At 37.2% G+C, this 20875-nt stretch overlaps 1 protein-coding gene across 2 annotated transcripts in view; it reads left to right on the top strand.

The window, feature by feature from the left end:
* ELOVL2 (ELOVL fatty acid elongase 2) overlaps positions 1-20875 on the top strand; it is a 38595-nt gene that overhangs the window by 14264 nt on the left and 3456 nt on the right. The window contains exons 2-8 of one of the 2 annotated variants that reach the window (XM_034429132.3): positions 6163-6292; positions 9623-9686; positions 12934-13121; positions 16065-16142; positions 18489-18660; positions 19187-19311; positions 20052-20186. In XM_034429132.3, the coding sequence (XP_034285023.1) occupies positions 6287-6292; positions 9623-9686; positions 12934-13121; positions 16065-16142; positions 18489-18660; positions 19187-19311; positions 20052-20186 (768 nt within the window). In that variant the 5' untranslated portion in view covers positions 6163-6286. The remainder of the gene's footprint in view (positions 1-6162; positions 6293-9622; positions 9687-12933; positions 13122-16064; positions 16143-18488; positions 18661-19186; positions 19312-20051; positions 20187-20875) is intronic. The other variant, XM_034429134.3, reaches the window with a different exon arrangement.

Below are 20875 nucleotides of genomic sequence, written 5' to 3'. Positions count from 1 at the left end.
TTAAAAGGGAGAGTTAGGCCAGACCAGCCTGTTGGAATAAGAGCGTTTTTAGGGCGCGGTGGAAGATGCGTAAGTCTTGAATCCTCCGTATCTCCGGGGGGAGCTCGTTCCAGATGGCAGGTGCCCCCACAGAGAAGGCTCTCCCCCTGGGGGCCGCCAGTCGACATTGTTTGGCTGACGGCACCCTGAGGAGCCCCTCTCTATGGGAGCGAACTGGTCGGTGAGAGGCTACTGGTGGCAGAAGGCGGTCTCGTAAATACCCTGGTCCTGAGCCATGGAGTGCTAAATAAATTACCTGCATCTTCTTTTGTCTAGGTCAGGGCTTCCTGCTTGAGCAAGGGGTTGGACTAGAAGATCTCCAAGGTCCCTTCCAACTCTATTGTTCTGTTATTCTGCTATACTAAGGCAGTGAATAGTTTGTAGACTCAGAGGACCTCTGGGACAGGAAGTTTGAGACTGCAATCTTTCACCCATGAGCTCAACCATTCTGCTGCTGGAAGAATGTGACCCTTCAACTCCTAGGATTTTTCTTATTGCCCAAGTTACAGTTCAAAACATCTGGAGGTCTACAGATTCCACACCTCTGCATTCATATGCATGCTTAGTAGAATAGTAGAATTGCCCACTATTGCCCACTTAGTAGAGGTGGGCAATAGTAGGAATGTATTATTTGTTTAGTTAATGCATTTCATAGAAACTTTTTGCATCTTTTCAAAGAGACATACTATAACAAATATATCACATCAAAAACCAAATACTAGTGACTGCTTTTTTTAGCTCCTGATAGTTCTGTGAGTGAGGTATTAATAAGGGTTTCTAAATCATAATAGTTCAATAAATCTACAAGAAAATGTTTTCTATTCCTTATTGTGCTGCTGAAATCAATAAAACCTGAATGGAAAACGGGGGCAGCTTTGTGTGGGAAAGGAATTCTTGTGCAAACTCATGTACTCTTTTGTTGCCATCCAGTAACCAAGATTTTTATAGGGCAGATTTAATCTGCAAAGCATGAAAGAAAGAAAAAAGTCATTAATTTATGCAAAACTTAATCAGAGATGAGAAACATCTAATATAATGCGGAACTATGTATTACACAGAGATCTTTTTTCTGTATTTCAGATGCAGATAACCAGATAGGTGAGGTTTAGGTTTAGGTCTCTTAACCAAATATATGAAAAGATTAATGTAGTTGTGGTACAACAAGCCTTGGCCCATCTACGCCAACATTCTGTCTCATACAGGAATAGCCAGATACATCAAGGAAGCCTACAAAAGAAGATCAAAGCGACTCTCATTCACCATAATTACGGTGAATAAATTCCAGGCATTAGTCCACTATTCATAGACCTGCTCTCTTCTCAAACCAGCGTTCAACATAACATCTTGGGGCAGTATATCCCATAGGTTAATTAGATCCTGCATAAAGAAGTATCTTCTCTTATTAATTTTAAATCTTCTAAATGTCGGATAACACTCTAGATCTAGTATCATGGGACATTTTTTTAAAAAAGCAATAGCACTTCTATACCACTTCACAGTGCTTTACAGCCTTTTCTAAGCAGTTTATAGAGTCAGCATATTGCCCCCAACAATCTGGGTCCTCATTTTACTCACTTTGGAAGGATGGGTCAACCTTGAGCCTCTAAGAATCAAATTGCTGGCAGTCAGCAGAATTAGCCTGTAATACTGCATTCTAACCACTGCACCACCCCGGCTCTAACCTTAACCCTACCTCTTGTTCACCTATTCTTTATCATGCATAAATGTATAAGCTTCATAACACTTCATAAGCATATTTAAGCCAAAAAGCCTCAATTTTTACATCCTGTACTTGCATACAGTATGAGGCAGGTGTCAGCAGCCTGTGGCTCCAGAGCCGCATGTAGCTCTTTGGGGCCTCTGCTGTGGCTCCCTGTCGAGCGATCCCACCACTGGCTGGCCCAGCCCCTTGCCCTCCCCTCCCAATCACTCCTCACCTGGCCTGAGATGGTAAGGGTGACGCCAGGGGATGGAGAAGCGGGCAGGGCAGAGACAGAGAGAGGGGGAGAGAGAGACAGAGAGGGGGAAGGGAGGGAGAGAGATCAAAAGGGTTTTATGGTTCCCGGTGTTTTTTAACAACCGGTTTTCTGTCCTAGTGACCGGCTGGGTAGGAGTGGCTGGGTGGGGGGGTGGGTCATATGACTGGTAGAAGTGAGTGATGTCGAGTTGGCTACACCCACCCAGGTTTTGTGGCTCCCGGTGTTTTCTTTTCTGTGGGAAACGGGTCCAAATGGCTCTGAGTGTTTAAGGTTGCAGACCCCTGGTATAAGATATTCAAGCTTATGGTCATCTTGCTTGCTCCCAAATGCATCTCCTATATATTCATGATATACATGTTGACCAGAACTATGCTAAGTATTTTAGGTGTGGTTGCACCATAGATTTGGATAGGGACATCATAGCTTAATCTGATATATATATATTTTAAATTTGATTTATATGCCGCTCTTCTCCGGAGACTCAGGGCGGCTTACAATGCGTTAAGCAATAGCCTTCATACTTTTGTATATTTATACAAAGTCAGCTTATTGCCCCCACAAACTGGGTCCTCATTTAACCTACCTTAGAAAGGATGGAAGGCTGAGTCAACCTTGAGCCTGGTAAGATTCGAACCTGCAGTAATTGCAGGCAGCTGTGTTAATAACAGGGTGCTTTAGACCACTGTACTACCAAGGCCCTTATATATTGTCTATATAATAACACATAGCATGGAATTTACTTTCATTATAGCTGCTGGACACTGTGCAGATGGTATCACTGAAATATCTACAAAGACCCAAGGTCTTTTTATTGGTTTGGCCACTGACAGCTAGTCTCCATCATTTTATAAGTGAAACATGGATTCCTCGCTGCAGTGTGTGCATCACATTATACTTGCTGTTGTTGAATTGCATTTGCCACTTAGTGAAACAGTCACATCAGATATTTGCTCAATTTCTTTTTCTGTTTTTCGCTCCATTTTTAATGTATTGGAAACATTTTATGCAGCACTGTTTAAATTAGCCAACTGAGGGGTCTTTTTAGTCCTATTTGGTTACAATTGTGCTAATATGCACGCAGATATTGCAATTTTTATATGCATGCCCCTCTCTTTCATAGTTGAATGTGGGAGCTGAATAAACAGTGAAACAAGAATGTAATTATTTTCCATGAGAAAGGATAATTGGTTCCGTACAGCCTATTCATACACCCCTTCTGGGCACATACTGGCTATGAAAAAAACGGAAATATAATATCCTTTAATTGTGTATCGTCTCACCATGACCAAGTGAAGGAAGTAGATGCTTTCTGATGCTTCCAAAAGATAATTAAGGCTCAGTTCTTTCAATGATTATGTTCACAGCTTGTTACACATTTTCAAAAGCATACGTTCCAAATCTTTCCTCAAGCTTTCACATCATGCCTGCTGGTTGTATGAATAGTTGTGGCTATAGACAATAAATAATCCTTTTTGTTTATGCAAAAATCCAGCCACTGAAGCAATGCCGCGGTCATGTGAACAAAATTTAGACACTTGGTTGCTCCTATGAACCCCTCCCCTCCTATCTTTCCCCCATCCTGCCCCATTGAGTCCTACATCCTCCTTCTCACCTCTGACAATTAAAGTGCATCACCTTGGGTTGTTAAGCAAGGACCGCAGGTATGTGGCCATTTGGGCCCTCCTGCCAGTTTGCCTACTGACTTTTCCTGTCATTTAGCCAATCAAATGGTGATCACCTGAATGTGGGATGTTGTGATCATGTAATTGTATTCTCGAATCATAATTACATAACTGCAGGTACACTGCAACCAATACAGTTGTAAAGATTGGTTGTTAAGTATTGCTTGTTCAGCATTGCGGTAAGTTCGAACAAGTGCCAGAATGAGTGGTTGTTAAACAAGGACTACCTATATTTCATTTTAAAAAAATAACCCAGTAAAATTATTACTGGAGGCTAATAATCATTTTCAAGCATATTCAATTGTACAAGTATTTCTTACATTTCTGCTTTTAATCTTTACATACTTTTGTGAAATGCCTGAATATTTTAAATACCCTTCCATTTCAGTGTATTCTCATCGTTAATGATTAATGGTTAATCATTGGCTTGTTATCTGTTATTAAGGCATTCACCATCTGGGCAGGAACAGGAAGCAACAAAACTAAGTGCATGCTAATAGAAAAGAACAAACGAGCACTTCAGATTTTTCTGTTATTCAGGATTAAATTGGGTTTGGATTTTATATTATAATATGAAATGGTGGATTAGCAAAGGAAACAATATTAGGTTTGGAAAGCCAATAATCTAGCCCAAGACATGCTTTAAAACTAAGCAATATGGGAACAACACAATTAATGCTAAAATGCCATCCATATTTACTTGAGAATAAGATATACTCTGTTTTTATAACTTGTTAGTCATTTTGCCTCCCTTGCAAATGGAAGTAAAGGTAAGCAAAAGGCAAGAATTAAAATAAATTAGATGGTCAGTATGGGAAAATGAATTTACCATTAAGGAGACTCTCCAGCAACCATTTGTGCAGTTGTGTTAATGTATATCTATGTATCTGCTCCAGGAAAACCCACTAAGAGTGTGAAATATCTGATGGGAATGAAGTAGCCTTGCTATGAGAGTGTTAAAGTGTTTGGATAATTTGGATTGAGGCTCAAAATCCCACAAAAAACATTATTGGTAATACTATGAATTTACTAATAGGGACAGAGTGGCTGCTAAGCAATACATAGCAGAAGTGCAGGTTTCAACTGTACATTTATTGGTTTCTAGTAGCAGGTATGAATGGGCAGTACTTGTCATAACAATACTTGTCACTTTGGGAAGTACTGAGGTAGGGCTAATTCATTGGCCTCACTTCAAAGTAGGTGGCTGTTCAACCACTGTACTGCTTAGAAGTGAAAAGGGGATGACTTTGCATTACAGATAGTCCTCACTTAAAGACTGCCCTACTCAGTTTATATTTTGACATTAAAATAGCACTGAAAAAGTAACTTTATGACCATTCCTTGCACTTACGACTGTTGCAGTGTTCCTGTGGTCATGTGATCAAGATATGGGGGCTTTGCAACAGTGGGTTTTTATGACCATCACAGCAATCCCTGGTCAGGTAATCATCATTTGTCTACTTCACAGCTGACTTCTAACAAAGTTAATGGAAAAGCTGGCAGTAAAATTGCAAGCAGTGATCACATGATGGTTTGCTTAATGAACCTGGGTGATTTGTTTAACAACCAGAGCAGAAATGAGGTTGTCGGTCAGCCACAGTCACATGACATTTAACTTAATCACTTTGCTTAACAACAGAGTTGGCCGTCCCAATTGTCATCATTAAAAGTGGACTAATTGCACAGTTTAATTTTGGATTAGATTTGTTTGCAGCTTCACTGCGATAAATCTCTCTCCAAAACTTTTCAAGCCTAGTATTGCAGGCAAAGCAATTATATCAAATTTAGGATAAATCCAGATTTAAAATTTCCTGGAATATGCCTATTGAAATCAGTTGGATTTATTATTATTTATTGATTTATTCATGTTTAATTAATTGGGAATTCTCTACCTGAATCTGATGAAACTAGAATGAAGTAGCAGCTATAAACAGTCAAATGTTATTAAAAGAAATAGCTTCCTGAAAAACAATTTCATGTAGTTATCGGTAAAATGACTCAGAATAACTATTTATGGAAAGTCACTTAGACTGAGAAATATCCTTCTCCGATAAAATTCGGTATTTCTCATCCTCCATTCAACAATACAAATGAATCACAGTCATTCACCCTAAGGGCTTAATTTTGCCCCCAACATTAAACTTCAGTTTAATAATTTACATTATGACTATTTTGTATAAATTGGCATTCATAAATATAATCATAAATTAAAGCATGTGTACATATAACTGGTAAACAGGAATAGCAAAGGTGGGTTTAAGTTTTATTTCGTGACACTTCAGGTATCACAGCCAGGTTCTTTTTTAAAAATATTTATTATAATGACCATTTTTGTGTGGATCTATGTGATATATTTTGTTTAGTATATCTTTCATATACATGGAAAAGAACAGCACAATAAAACATTCCAATGCAACTTATACCGCATACTGTATACAGCCTAAAACATTTTGTATCTTAAGGAAAAGGACAAGATGACACCACCACCCTCTCTGTGTAAAAGTCTGTGTAGACATTTAAATTTTTCCTCAACATGGATAATGAAATAGTGTCCTCCATCATATTTGAAGGCTACAAGCTAAGGGAATGCAGGTGAGATCACATGGTTCATAATTCTTCCAAAGTTTTATTGCCAAGTTTGGTGATTACTGCCTAATTACATTATATGCCCTGAGAATTTGTGGCTTATAATAACAAAACAGTTGCAGTATTTTCAAAATATAACATAGTAGCATTTGCTACATCTTTTCAAAGATACTTTCATGGTTTCCCCTCTTTCAGTAGCATATGTTGCCTAAGCACCTTATTATTTAAAGAGCACTCTGTCCTGACCTTGTTAATATCTATAGTGGCAAAGCTCACAGAGCATTCTTGTATAATAACATGGTATTGTAGTATAGGTAGTCTGTTTAGCAACTGACTCATTTAGTGGCTGTTTGCTAAAAAAATGAAAAGCAAAGGAAAGCTGAAATAAGATCATAAGCACAGTCAGTTTCACTTAGCAACCACTTTGCTTAATGACAAAGTTGCCAATCCTGAACAAGGGCTATCTGTATATCAGGAGCATGAGAATGTATTCATAAAAATAAACTGCATTTACAATTATCCAATATATTCAGCCTTGTCCCATCTTACCATTCTCAGTCCTTTATTCATTTCTCTGTTGCATTGTAATTTCCCATGCTATTAAAACAACCTGTTTGCTATTCTGACTAGTTTAATAATTGTGGGTCTCAAGTCAACTTATTCTAAATTGCTAGCCACTGATTTTCAGAGGAAAAAAATTCTGATTTTTTTTTTAACCAGAGAACATGTACTTGAATGAAATGCAATAGTTTATAATCTGGGGTCCTGTAGAAAAAAATCACCATCAATAGTATCTGATATCAGAAATGCTATATTTAAATGCCAATAAAATGCTGCAATCCAATACTGCTACTAACATGTAACAGAAATTTCCCAGTGTCCAAAAGAATAAGAAAAGAAAGACCACTGAATTTTCTGCTATTGACCATGCATGTCTTCTCCACAGGGGTAAACCTATCTAAATACATGGAGTTTGAAGAATCAGAATAAAAATTTATCCAAATAAATATTTGATTGATTGAAAATTTATTATTGCTGAGAGTCTTTCCACCCTTCTTTAGTTGGGTTAGATAATGGCTCTCTCTAAAGGACCCTCAAATTCACTTTTTAAAATATACAAGTTAGTGAAACAACAGAAACTAGGAAGAGCTGTGGATGGCAACCTAATAAAAAATAATATAGAATGGTGGGTCCCAATTTGGCATGTTTTCTTATCTGTATTGATCTGTTGACATGTGTCCCTAAAAGTTGGGACTGTGATTTTTAAATTGGACAATCTGGGCAACTAGAATCCAATTAGCATTTTAAGTATTATTAGCAAAACACACACATCTTTTCTAGAAATTATTGTATTGCCTGCATTCTAAAACATTCTAGTGGGAGAAGCAAACAACTTCAGAGCTAACTCATCAAAACACAGACAAGATCTGGCATAATGCCATCTAGTTAAAAAATATTAAATTGTTGCCTTAAGTAGCATTTGTTAACTTCAGCTATGTCTTTGATCCTGTCTTGAGGAAAACCTGTGAAGCAAATGTAATGACTAACTGATAGGTCTGCGTTTGTTTATTCTCATTTACAGGTTACATCCTAATACTTGTGTCAGGTACAGTACATTGGGCCAATTAATGGAGAAGGTTTGGAGTTAGTTTAAAATACAGTAAGATGTCTCCCTCATTTTGTGGTTAACCTTTAAATTAAGTTTGTAGCAGAGCATCCTGAATTTTTCCCTTGAATATTTTATGCCTTTATGAATGGGCTAGGTTGGTTCTTGAGGAAATTATTTAGGTAGAGAATGATAACATTAACAAAATATCCAAGAATTTTAGGGAGCCAGTTGTAGTGTGCCAAGCCAGCAATGTATCCTGATTTGCTCATTATTCCCACATGAATAGAAATTTCATCAGCAGTTTTGGAGGGTACATTTAAGAAAACTCCATGTATGCAAACCTTATATTCTTGTGACTGTGGAAGAGTTGTCATAATTGTTGCTGTATCCTTTGCAGTGGTTCTTTCAATTTATTGTTAGTCCTACTTATGATTCCTTTTTTTCCCCTTGAACTGACAATCATTAGATCTAGTTCCTTCTTTCAAAAAAAAAAAAAAGTTACATAACATAGCTAAATTCTGTTTGGTTGCTAATAGAAACTGAGAACAGATAGTCTAATTTAATCTATGCTTATTTAGCTAATTTCTGATTTACTAAATTGGTAGAATAATCCTCTTTAATTATAGAATTGGTGTTTGAGATTTTACCATGCTTCTACTCTTACTTTTCCATTGATTTTTCCTTGTAATAATTGACTTAACTATTCTTTCTGAATATATTTTGCAAATGACTAGTCACAAATTCTAACTCAGTTTCAAATAAGAGCAGTTACGGTAGAAGATTTCATGTTTACCAGAAGTTATCAATTGCGATCATTATTAATCTTCAATATTATATAAAATTCTTAAGCAAAAGAACTGTCTTTAAAATCCCAATAAACTTTGACAGAATGATTTGAAATTTGAACTTGAGCAAATCAGATCATGCTTGTTGTGGCAAAGGATCCCTTTCAACCAATAATGCCATTAAAAATTGATAAGCATCATAATCTCTTCTAAAATGTTATTGTGCAAATTGTACTCTTCCTAGATTGCTTTTAGAAGGAGGTATTCAAATTGACAAATGTTGCCTTCTTTAATTCCAATGCCAGATGGCCTATTCTTTAAATCACTCAATAATTTTTGTTTGAATGTGTTCTCAAATTACTGTTCATTTTTATTAAGATTTTAAAGGTAAGAAATTAATTGTTTCTATTGTTAGCTTCCCAGATGCATTAGTGTTAAAGCACTGGAAAGCCAAAATAGTTATTTCTTTATATCATTGACACTTAAAAATGTGGTTTGCTTGTTTTAAAACTTGAAACAATAGTGAAGAGAATTGAAAAACCTCATGATTAAAGACAATGTTATTCAAATCTGATTATCTTTTTTTAGCTTATTAAATTTTTCTTAATATATATTATTCATACCTACAAATGGTTTTTAGATATAAATATTGAAAATGGAACGTTAAATTGTTTCCATTCTCAGATTACATGCATTCATACTTTGCTCATTTGCCTTTTCTGTACTTTTTAAGATGTACTAATCATTTCAATTAAAAAAACACAAAGCAGGAAAGATTCAGAACTGCAGATTGTTTCTTCTCAACCATAGGATGCTGTCATAATCTGTCTGTCTGTCTGTCCACCTATCTATCATCTTTGATATCAATATGAACAAATAATGAATGTAATTCATTATATAATATAGAATATAATACCATTTCTGTTTTCTGTTACCTTTTAGGAACAGCTGAAGGCTTTTGATCAAGAAGTAAATGAGTTTGTGGATTATATGTTTGGAGATAGAGGTATGCATTTTCTGGAGCTTTCTGGCTTTAGCAGGTATTTAGAAATAATGTATTACTGAAAATTTGATCTAAATGACTGAGCACAGTAAGTGATGGAGAGCCTTAGAAATTCTATTCCTTTCTTTTACTTCCACCATGCTGAGTAATAAATAATATGATTATGGTAATTTAAAATGTGAAATTTGGCAAGGTTTCATTGACTTCAAAATTCTTTCTTCAATTCTTTGTAATTTGGGAATGTTCAAGAGAGATAAGAAATCCACTTGGATATATGAAAAAAGGAATTCTTTTTTCCATTCCTTCTCACTTAGATAGAAATCAGGAAACAGATTTGGTGGATCCAGTTCGTATGTCTAGTTTACTTCTCTGTTTTTTTAATTTTGTGTTAGATTTTGAGATTGCCTGACCCCCAAAAGTCTCTGGATGCCTTACAATATTTGAAAGTACGTAATTTAAGAAACATGGCCACCTGGACCAAACCACATAAGTAATTAAAAAAAAAATCAATGGAGTTCCACCAGCACCCTAATCTTAACGTTGGGGAGCAGAACTAGTCTTCAAAACACTTGAAAGAGTGGGAGTTATACAAATCTCCATGTCAGCCCTCCTAAGTTGAATAGACTAGGAAACCAACATCATGTGGGCCAATATTACTTTTATTATAAAGGTATAGTAACATAATCCTGTAAGTCTGGATGCTCTCCCCATACCTTCCTTTATCTTCCTTCTGTCTCTCAAGACTTCCCTCTGCTCAGTGCACAGGGGGATGCTGTTCCAGAGGTGGGGGCTTGGTAGAGAAGGCATATTTCTTCAGTCCCACAAGATGAAAACATTTAATAGAGGGAACCTGGAGCACATCTGTTCTGACCATGTTTACCAGATGGGCAGAAAATTTGGATATACATGGCCCTTCAGATAACCAGGTCCTTTGCCATGAACTGCTCCATGGGTGATGAACAGTGCCTTCAATTGAGGCCAACCGGTAACCCATGCAGCTCACATAACAGCAATAACACATGGACCCAATTTTCTTTGCAATGAAGTATATGCTAGTGAAACACATGTGGAAATAGACTGAACTGAAGGACCAATGAAATTTTGGATTGTCTAATGGACAGTTGATTTGTCGTTATTAACAATTGGGGCACATGTTTTAGAATTTGTCAGTCAATTAAAATGTACGTATTAGGGCAAAGTGCATACGTTTATACAAATATATTGAAGAAAATATTTTGCATCGGGTATAAAGACTAGGAAAGTCTTTTACCATAAAGCATGTATTAGGACAGGTTTTTAGGAATTTTCATGTACATTCTTATATAGAATTGGGCAAATAATCAAGCCTGAAATTAATAAATTTATAATTTGTCTCTTTCTCTATTATGTATCATATACCGTGTATGTGCATGTGTGTGTAAGTATGAGAAGCCAAAGAACTACCAGGGCCTGAAGGAGGAACTGGAGTAGATGTGGAAAGTAAAGGCCAAATGTCCCCAAGAGTGGTAGGAGCACTCAAGGCTGTGACTCCTAAACAGGGATTGTAGCTCCAAGAGATCTCAGGAACCTAAGCTTATTTTACTGATAAATAAAAGATTTTGGTTCAATGGATTTTCACTGTCAAAATATGTTTAAACTTTCAACAATCAAAATCACTGGATTCTGATAAATTACCTTCCATTTCCAGTTTATTGTGATCCATTTAGCAACCATACCTTATACAGGTAGTCCTCGACTTATGACCATTCGTTCAGCAACCTAGAGCCTCCCCAACCCCTTGAGGCATACCATGCTTCACAAAATGACTGCAATGGGGAGAGCCCGGATTGCGTGTGTGCTTTGCTTAACAAGAGCAACAACTTAAGGACCATAATTCTAAACTCAGTTGTGGCCATAAATTGAGGACTACCTGGAGTTTAAACAAATCATTTACAGTACATCGAATAACTATAGGTAGTCCTCAACGTACTTCCAAATTGAACCCAAAATTTATGTTGTTAAGTGAGAGATTTGTTAAGTGAGTTTGCTCCATTTTATTACTTTTCTCACCTCATTTGTTAAGTGAATCACTGCAGTTCTTAAATTAGTCACACAAATTTAAGTGAATCTGGTTTCCCCATTGACTTTGCTTGTCAGAAAAGCAAAGCAGATGTAACAAGCAGATGCGATCTGCTTGTCACAAAAGCAGATCACATGACTCTGGGATACTGCAACCGTCATAAGTATGAGTCAGTTGCCAAACCTCTGAATGTAAATCACATGACCAGGGGGATGCTGCAAAAGTCATAAATGTGAAAAATGGTCATAAGTCACTTTTTTCAATGCCGTTGTAACTTTGAATGATCACTAAATGAACTGTTGTAACTGCAAATGAACTGTTGAGGACTACCTGTATTGTATCTGAATAACTTGCCCAAGCATAATATTTTCTACAAATAACTTCTATGTCAGAAGTGTCAAACTCAGTTTCATCAAGGGCCGCATCAGCATTATGGTTGCCCTCAAAAGGCCAGTTGCATGTAAGACTATGACAACTCACAGTGGCCAAGTGGGCGTGGCTGGGTGGGCATGACCGGCTCAACGCTGCCTCCTGTGCACACGTTCAGGGGGAGCACCTGGCCAAGCTGGGGTGGTTGGGGCCAAGGAGGCAGGGGCTGACCCCTCACTGTTTCCAGGATGGCCACTATTTCCAGGATGACCACATCGTGGGCCAGATCTGGCCCTCAGGCCTTGAGTTGGACATGTCTGCTATATGCTGTGGACGACAGCTTAGCTACAGTAGTATGACGAGGACATGGGTCAGCAACCCGCGGCTCTGGAGCCACATGTGTCTCTTTCATCCCTCTGCTGTGGCTCCTGTCGCCAGTCGACTCCACAATTGATAGGGCTTTTGGTTAGGACAGATAGAGGAAAAAGGACGCCACACAGGAGGAGACTCTATGGTAGGGGAACTGGACTTCCGGTCGGCTCCAGAATTGAACAGGGGTCTTCCAATTACATTTGTGGCTCTTTGACTGTTTGAGGTTGCCGACTCCTGGAGTAATATAAGATAGCTGCTTCCCATAAATTTATTTAATTTTTTTTAATGTGCAAATGCAAATATGTGTTTGTATGTGTGTATGAGTATGTATATTATAATCATAATATATGATTATATAACAATTTAATTGGGTATTAGAAGAATAAGCAAGAACTGAACATGGTGATTAATTTTTTTTTATTGTGATATGTTTTATTGTCATTTCTTCAGATCCCAGGGTCAGAGGATGGCTTATGCTAGATTCATACTTACCTACTTTTGCTCTCACTATGCTGTATCTGCTCTTCATATGTCTGGGCACCATGTTTATGAAGAACAGGCCTGCTTTGTCACTCAGGGGTCTTCTTATTGTATATAACTTTGGCATCACAGTGCTATCATTTTACATGCTGATAGAGGTATGTCTTCTTAACTAAGTACACTTTTCCTTTCTGTTTTTTATTCAACTGATTGGGATTTGGTAAGCATATTTGGGTCAAATTGACTTCAATGTTCTCAAAGTGGAATTGAGAAATGTTTTAAATGCATCTATACTATACATTGAGGAACATCTATTCTTTTAATTTCTGTGATCTCTGTGAATCAATAGGAGTAAAAACAATACCACCAAGGCACTGTTCATAGCAGCATAAGAACAGGCACTAAGCATTAGACCCATAGAAGCAAGGGCGTACCACGCTAGACAGGACCCAATATTCAAAATATACAGAGGAACCTCAGAGACAGTCCAATACATAATGGAAGGGTCTAAGATGCAGGCAGGATGGCATACACAAGAAAGGCACAATCAAGTAGCTGGCATTGTATACAGGAACATCTGCACTATGTATGGGCTAGACCCTCCAAAGTTCAGATGGGAGATTCCACAGGTCATGGAGAATAAGAGGCTAAGATTTTGTGGGACAGATCCAGACAAACAGCAAATCATGATAATAGAAGTTGTGGTAATAGAAAAAGACCAGAAGACAACAGTGGTGATACCGTAGATGTAGCAGTGCTAAGTGCCAGCAACATCAGGAAGAAGGAGTCTGAGAAGCTGGAGAAGTACCAGGTTCTGAAGGAGGAACTGTAGAGGATGTGGAAAGTAATTGCCAAACTGATCCCAGTGGTGGTAGAAACACCCCTAACAGTTCCCAGGAACAACGTCAGAACTCTCTGTCCAAAAAAGGGCTGTATTAGGAACAGCTAAGATACTGCACAGAACCCTCAAACTCCCAGGCTTCTGGTAGAAGATGTGAGATTGAGGAAGGTACACACCACCTACAGGAGTGAGAAAGGAATTGCCTGCCTGCCTGCCTATCATCTCTCTCTCCCTCCCTCCCTCCCTCCCTCCCTCCCCCCTCCTTCTCCTTTTCCCTCTCCCTCCCTATCTAATCTATCAAAATAGAGAGCTTTCTTGGTCATTTGGGTGTTTCAAATTTCATACTTCTCTATTCCCAGTACACTGCTTTTTTCTAATGAAATTATGACTGTTTAAAAATAATCTTTCTACAATGTCTTATTTTATGCAATCACACATAGTTGGGTATAAGCTGTTCCTATTTAACTAAATCTGAATATCAACCACTACCAAATTAAACAGTGACTGTGGCCATCAGAGTACGTGAGAATTGACAGTCCTTTTCTAGCTAAAGTGCAGGCATATGCACTAAGGAAGACTTTCCTTAGCCTTCCACTGAATGCTTAAATGTCAGAATTTTGAATATTCTAAGGATACTGTAAAACAGACATGTTAATAGCAACAATTACCATTGACATTAAAAAACACAACAATGCCTAGTTGTCAAAGACCATAGTTTTAGACATCATTCACATCATTTTGTGTGGTAACATTATCTCATTATGGATGACAATCACCACATTTTGATTATTTAGCTTAGTGTACATCATACACTATATTCTAGTAATTTATTTTTCTGGGATAGAGGAGCTGTGGTCTTTAAGTACGGCCTGCCTTATATCTCAGCAGCCCATTTAAAACCATGGATTAAACTAGCTCTTTGAAGAGCATCTAAAAATAGGCAACCTACATAGAAAGCAGAGCAGGAAATCTGGATTGCTCCTTGAACAAAGCAATGATGAAGGACCTCCTCTCTTGCCCTAGATTTGCCTTTTAGATTCCCGCACTGCTTTTCTCCACAGTTCCTTCTGAATCCATCTGAAAAGAAACAAAACATATCCTTTCAGCATTAATTAATCATGGATTTGGTTGAAACACTTGAATTATCTTACCTCATCACAATACTACCACAAAGAAAAAAAAGTTTCATACTGTTTACATTTATGCATTACAGAAAGAGATATTATAAGTAAGATAAGCGAGTTTGGAGTTTTAGATTGCAGTCCAGATGTATTTTGGAATGCTGACCAGTTTGAAACTAAGACCTTATGTATCATTTGTGGACCATTTGCTTCAGGCAACACTGCACCATAACAAGTGCCAAAATCAACCCAATAATGAGCAGAATTTACACAGGAAAGTCACTATCAGTGGTTCTCAGCCACTAATGAATATTAGAGAGAAAAAATCGGAGTGACTCACCCAGATGCTAATATTTTTTGTCAGTTCCTTCAGAAGTCAAGGTGGACTATATTTATTTGATCTTTATTCGTGGTAGCTGGCCTACTCTCTTGAATGTTTGCAATATGCGTTATGGTTACAAGCAATAAACCACTCTTGCTTTTTGACTAAAAGGAATTTTGTAGCAAACAAATTGCTGACTCGTATAAAATAATGGCAAAAAGTTAATTTAGAAAGGAAGAATTATTGATTTATATCTTTGTCATCCTTCCAGAGTACATGTTAAATGGAAGTTATTGTTTATGACCAGAGAATTAATCCAACAGTGACTGAAAGAGAGGACTATCAGGAACATGGGGGAAAGTTCCTTGCAAACTTGGTTCTAGGATTTTAGCTTTATCAGCTTTTTAGTTAAACCTTCCAGCTGAATCTACAAAACAAGAAACTCTCAGGTTTCTTGCCTGCCTTCATGACTTTGTGCCACTTGTAAGCATGACAAATGATACACAGGCTGTTATTATGACAAAGAAATATGCACTCCATTAGGTTCCTGCAAAAATATATCTCAAGAGGCAAAAATCACGTTGCCCTTTCCATCTGCTTCCCCTGCATTCCTCTGAGACTAAACAGGTTCATTTCAGAAGGCAAGGGGCACTGTAAAATAATGAGCCATTTCATCAAATCGCTAAATAGTGGATTTATACCTCTATATGAGATTGCATTTGATCTTTTGAACCCAAAAGAACAAAAAACTTTGAAAACGTAAAAACTATTGAAACCAGTATTTGCCATTTAGAGTAACAAATGTTTTCTCTTTCAGCTAATTCTTGCTACATGGGAAGGAAATTATAACTTACAATGTCAGAACTTAACCAGCGCAGGAGAAGCTGACATCAGGGTAAAAGAAACTTAATATTAGCAGGGAACAACAATGCGTTCACACATGCTTTAATGCATCTGACCCGAACAATCAATCTGCATCAGTGGTGGGTTGCTCCCGGTTCTGTCCAGTTCTTGTGAACCGGTAGTAAAAGTGGCAGGAAGCTCCGCCCACCCACCCGGACATCATAATAGATGATCTGCGCATGCACAGAAGCTTCTGCGCATGCACAGAAGCTTCTGCGCATGCACAGAAGCAAGTGTGCACTCCCGTTGCAAACCGGTAGTAAAGGTAAGCAGAACCCACCCCTGATCTGCATAGGTGTGGGCCCTGAATCCCTAAAAATCCCCACAAGGAGTCTTAATGCATCTGGAGAGCATTAAATTAAAAATGTCTGCTGTAATACCTTATAACATTTTGTACAGACTTTGACAGCCTTAGCAGTTATTGTCCCACTGAATTTCTTGGCCCTTATTTTGGATAGACATGTGTTTTGTATTGTCTATGTTTGATTTATATGACTGCCCATTTTACAACAGTAACTTTGGGTGGCATACAAGGATTAAAAACAGCAGCTGTTACATATAGCCCATGGTGCCCAAGATCAAAGCAATAATAATCCCAATCATTAAAAAAAAAATTGCATCAGCTGTAGAACTCATGTAACCTCTTGGTCCAAAAGCCTGGGGAAATGCTCTTCTGTGTACTTAAATTCCAGTGATTGGGATTTTTATTTGCCATATTTTTTTTTTATTATTACTTACTTCTTATTTGGGAACAGAGCAAAAGATTCATTTTCTTAATCTTAAAATTTTTGTACAGGTCGTTTTCTTTTTATTAGCAAAATCGTCACCAAAGTTATTTTCTTAAAAATACTTTTAAGCAGCTCCATTGTGCCATACACGTTTTGCAACACAATGTCCTTCCTTGCCTGGATGAAGAAGCACTGCGCATAGGGTGAAAATGAGCGATTATGCCTTTGACATCATAGTCCTTTCTCCTACATCCATTTAGGTGTGTCTGACTAGGAAGTCAATGTAGAGGCTTTCCACACATTCTGGAAGACCTAAAAGGTTGTGTAATTAGCGTGCATGCTTGACGGGGTACTTTGATTAGTTGAAACCTGGCAAAATGCAAATCAAGTAACTTAATTGGAACTAAATGACACCTTTGTTATTTCGTTACCATTCAGTTTCATTTTCAGTTCTGATTTTGAGGATTCAGTAGAGGTAGTCCTCAATTTACAACCTATTTTACAATGTTTAGTGGAAATTGAAAGTTACAATGGCACTGAAAAAAGTAATTTATGACAGTTTTTCACGCTTATGACCACTGCAACATCCCCATGGTCACACGATCAAAATTCAGGCACTTGGTAGTTGACTCATATTTATGACGGTTGCAGTGTCCTAGAGTCATGTGATCACTTTTAGCAGCCTTCTGACAAGCAAAGTCAATGGGGAAGCAGATTCCCTTAACAACCGTGTTACTAACTTAACAGCTTAACGGCGATTCACTTAATTGTGGCAAGAAAGGTCATAAAATGGGACAAAACTCACTTAACAAATTCTCAGTAACAGAAATTTTAGGTTCAGTTGTGGTCATACGTGTACTTTTATTTTTCTCAGTTTTATTACTGGTTAACTCTACTGGACTTGCAAAATGGAATAGCTGCTATACTTCGCAGTGCCGTCAAGGTTTCTTGTATTGATTCTTTTCTCTGTATCTTCTAGATTTTACACTGCCAAATTATAGCTTTATCTAGATCGGAATAAATTCCACGTTTACCGATTCTGAAGTCAAACAGTTACACCCTTCTGCTAAAAGAAAGTTTTTGATTCTGATGCCAGTTCAAACATTGGTAACTGGTAGAGATAGACTGCTTTTTATTTGTTACAAATAGTAGATTAGTAAAGGTACTTTCTTCCATGAAGCTTAATTATGCAGCTGAAGCTTAATTTAAGAGTCTGTGAGGAAATACATAGAAAAGAATATTTTAAAACAACAATTGCTTGGAAAAGCTGCATGGCATTTTAAGTGGGGTAATTTTTAAGACAGAAATTCTAATTACATTTGCGCTGAATTCCCAATTAAATCAACTGAGGTTAATGCCAAGGACATACGGTTATTGTCAGGCTATATAACCGCTTCTAGAAACTGAGGCTAAAAGCCGTTGGGCACCTTCTTAGAAATAAAGGGACATACTTATAATTAAAATACAAATGTGCTTCCAGCACATTTATTTTATTTTCGGCTACTGTAGAATATCTTCAAAAAGAGTATTTTTTTCCTATGGTTTCTTTAAATTAACTGAATATGTTGCTTTAAAATGAGATTATTAATTTTGCATATTCTTTCTTGCAGGTGGCCCGTGTGTTGTGGTGGTATTACTTTTCCAAAGTCATTGAATTTGCTGACACAGTTTTCTTTGTTTTGCGAAAGAAAAACAATCAAATAACTTTTCTTCATGTTTATCATCATGCCAGTATGTTTAACATCTGGTGGTGCGTCATGAACTGGATACCTTGTGGACAAAGTGAGTATTTAGAGATGTCAATTAAGATACTGCAAAACAACATACTTGGAAAACTTTCCTGTAGAATGTCTGATTGCCAATCTGCATTATTTTTTAAAAAATAGGGGGGATGTAACAATACTTTTAGTAAATATGAACAAAAAATGGCTTTGAATCTGAATAAACATCTGGCAATAGGTGAGTATGGGAAGACTGCAGCAGTCCACTGCAGATTACATTGTGAGAATCACTGCTGTAGATGTAAGGAAATATTTATAGCTCACAATAAGATTGGCATACTCCAAATGATAGAAAATACTTTGCCATCCAGATTTTGCAGCCAAAATGTATTAAGGGCAGAAATAACTCAACATAACCATGTTTACATAAATCATTTGCACCACAGAAATCAAGATGCATTCTTTAACACTAAGAAAACTGCAATATGTTAAAGTGTCATAAATTGTCACTTAAGTATAATGCTGCTTCACAGAAAGACGTATTTTATAATAAATACATGACAACATATTTAATTATGTTTTCGCAGGTTTTTTTGGACCCACTTTGAATAGTTTTATCCACATCCTCATGTATTCCTACTATGGATTGTCGGTCATTCCATCCATGCGTAAATACCTTTGGTGGAAGAAATACCTCACTCAAGCACAACTGGTACAATTATATTTATTTATTCTTAGTAAATCATGTTTAAAGAATAAAAATCCTAAGTGTTGAAGCAATATGGAAGTATGGGGACAAACCACTTTGAAACAAAGATAGAATTGAGGAAAAAAATCAGTTTGGGTGGTAGATTATTTAGCTTTACGAAACTTCCATGTTGCTTTTTAGTAAACTTGGCTGTTAATTTTAGGCACATTTGAATCCAACTATATCTGTAATGTAGTGATGGGCAAAATGAGACCTTTAAATGTGGATCTTTGCTTCCATTTGCTTTAACTGTCATGATCAGAAATGAGAAATGATGGCAGATATACTTCAGCATCTGAAAGATCACAGTATACTCTGAAGCTGGAGTCAGAAAATATAGTCATCTATTCTAAGAATTACGTAACACAGAAAGTGAGACAAGGAAAAGAAATAGATTTGATGAGAAGCAGAGCAGTTGTAAAGCAAAAAACATCAAGTAATTGATATTTGAGCAGTTATTTTAAAATTAGAAGATAAATGTGTGTTGCGACATTTATTGGTAAATGTAGATCTATTTCAGTTCTCCCTTATTCTGTTCTATCCTGCCCCCACCAAAATGTCAGAGCCTTCAACACAAGGTCCCTTCCCAAGCAACTATGGTATGGCTACTGATCACCTGCCTATAATGATAATATTATGAGGATTAATTTTAATCTGACAAAATCATTCTGCAACTGCTGTGATGCTTTTGCTTCTTTTAACAGATTCAGTTTTTGTTCACCATTACACATACACTCAGTGCAGCTGTCAAACCCTGTGGTTTTCCCTTTGGATGCCTCACCTTCCAGTTCTCCTATATGGCCACATTGGTGGTTCTGTTCATTAACTTTTATGTCAAGGTAAGCCAAGCAAGAGAATTGAGAAGTGCACACACAGGTCTGTTTTTAAGGAACGAAAGTTGTCGCTTGAAACACAAGTATCTCTGCTTTTGGGTTTAAGTAATACGATGCTTCTGATTGATTATCCAACCTAGATCGGTGAGAGATTTTGTTGCCCTCTCTGGACATGCTTCTTTCCCCCATGAAATACGAGGGCAATTTAATAACCAGATCAGATTTCTATAGCCACTAATAATGGGACAAAGAATACAAACATTAAAAACCTACAAAGATATATCTGGCAGAATTTTGCAGCATTCCAGATCTGAAAACTAAAAAATACATCTGTTTGCAAGAACACTTGGCTGCAACTCATTAAAGTAGCCGTGTCTTTCCAGGATCACACAGCTACCTTTTGTAGTTGGGAATAGAACCTAAGCACCTTTGCTTAAGCAGTTACTACATGCATATTCCTGCGTGCTCTGAACCTTAACCTTTTGTCCTTGACTTCAAAGTACTGCACAGCCTTACCTGCTAAGGACTGATGGATAGTGAGTGACAAATGATGAATGTAACTAGTCAGACAATTTTAACTGCAAATCAATATAACCTCATATAGGACTCATACATCATTGCCCAAAACAGAAGGAAAGCATTCATAAAATTGAAAAAATTGATTTAGGCTATTGGATGCACTGAATTCACTGTGT

Source organism: Pantherophis guttatus, chromosome 3, assembly GCF_059756535.1.
Source record: "Pantherophis guttatus breed Tessera chromosome 3, ASM5975653v1, whole genome shotgun sequence".
Lineage (NCBI taxonomy): Eukaryota > Metazoa > Chordata > Lepidosauria > Squamata > Colubridae > Pantherophis > Pantherophis guttatus.
Note: the sequence above shows the minus strand (reverse complement) of the source record. Positions and strands in the feature narration are given on the sequence as shown.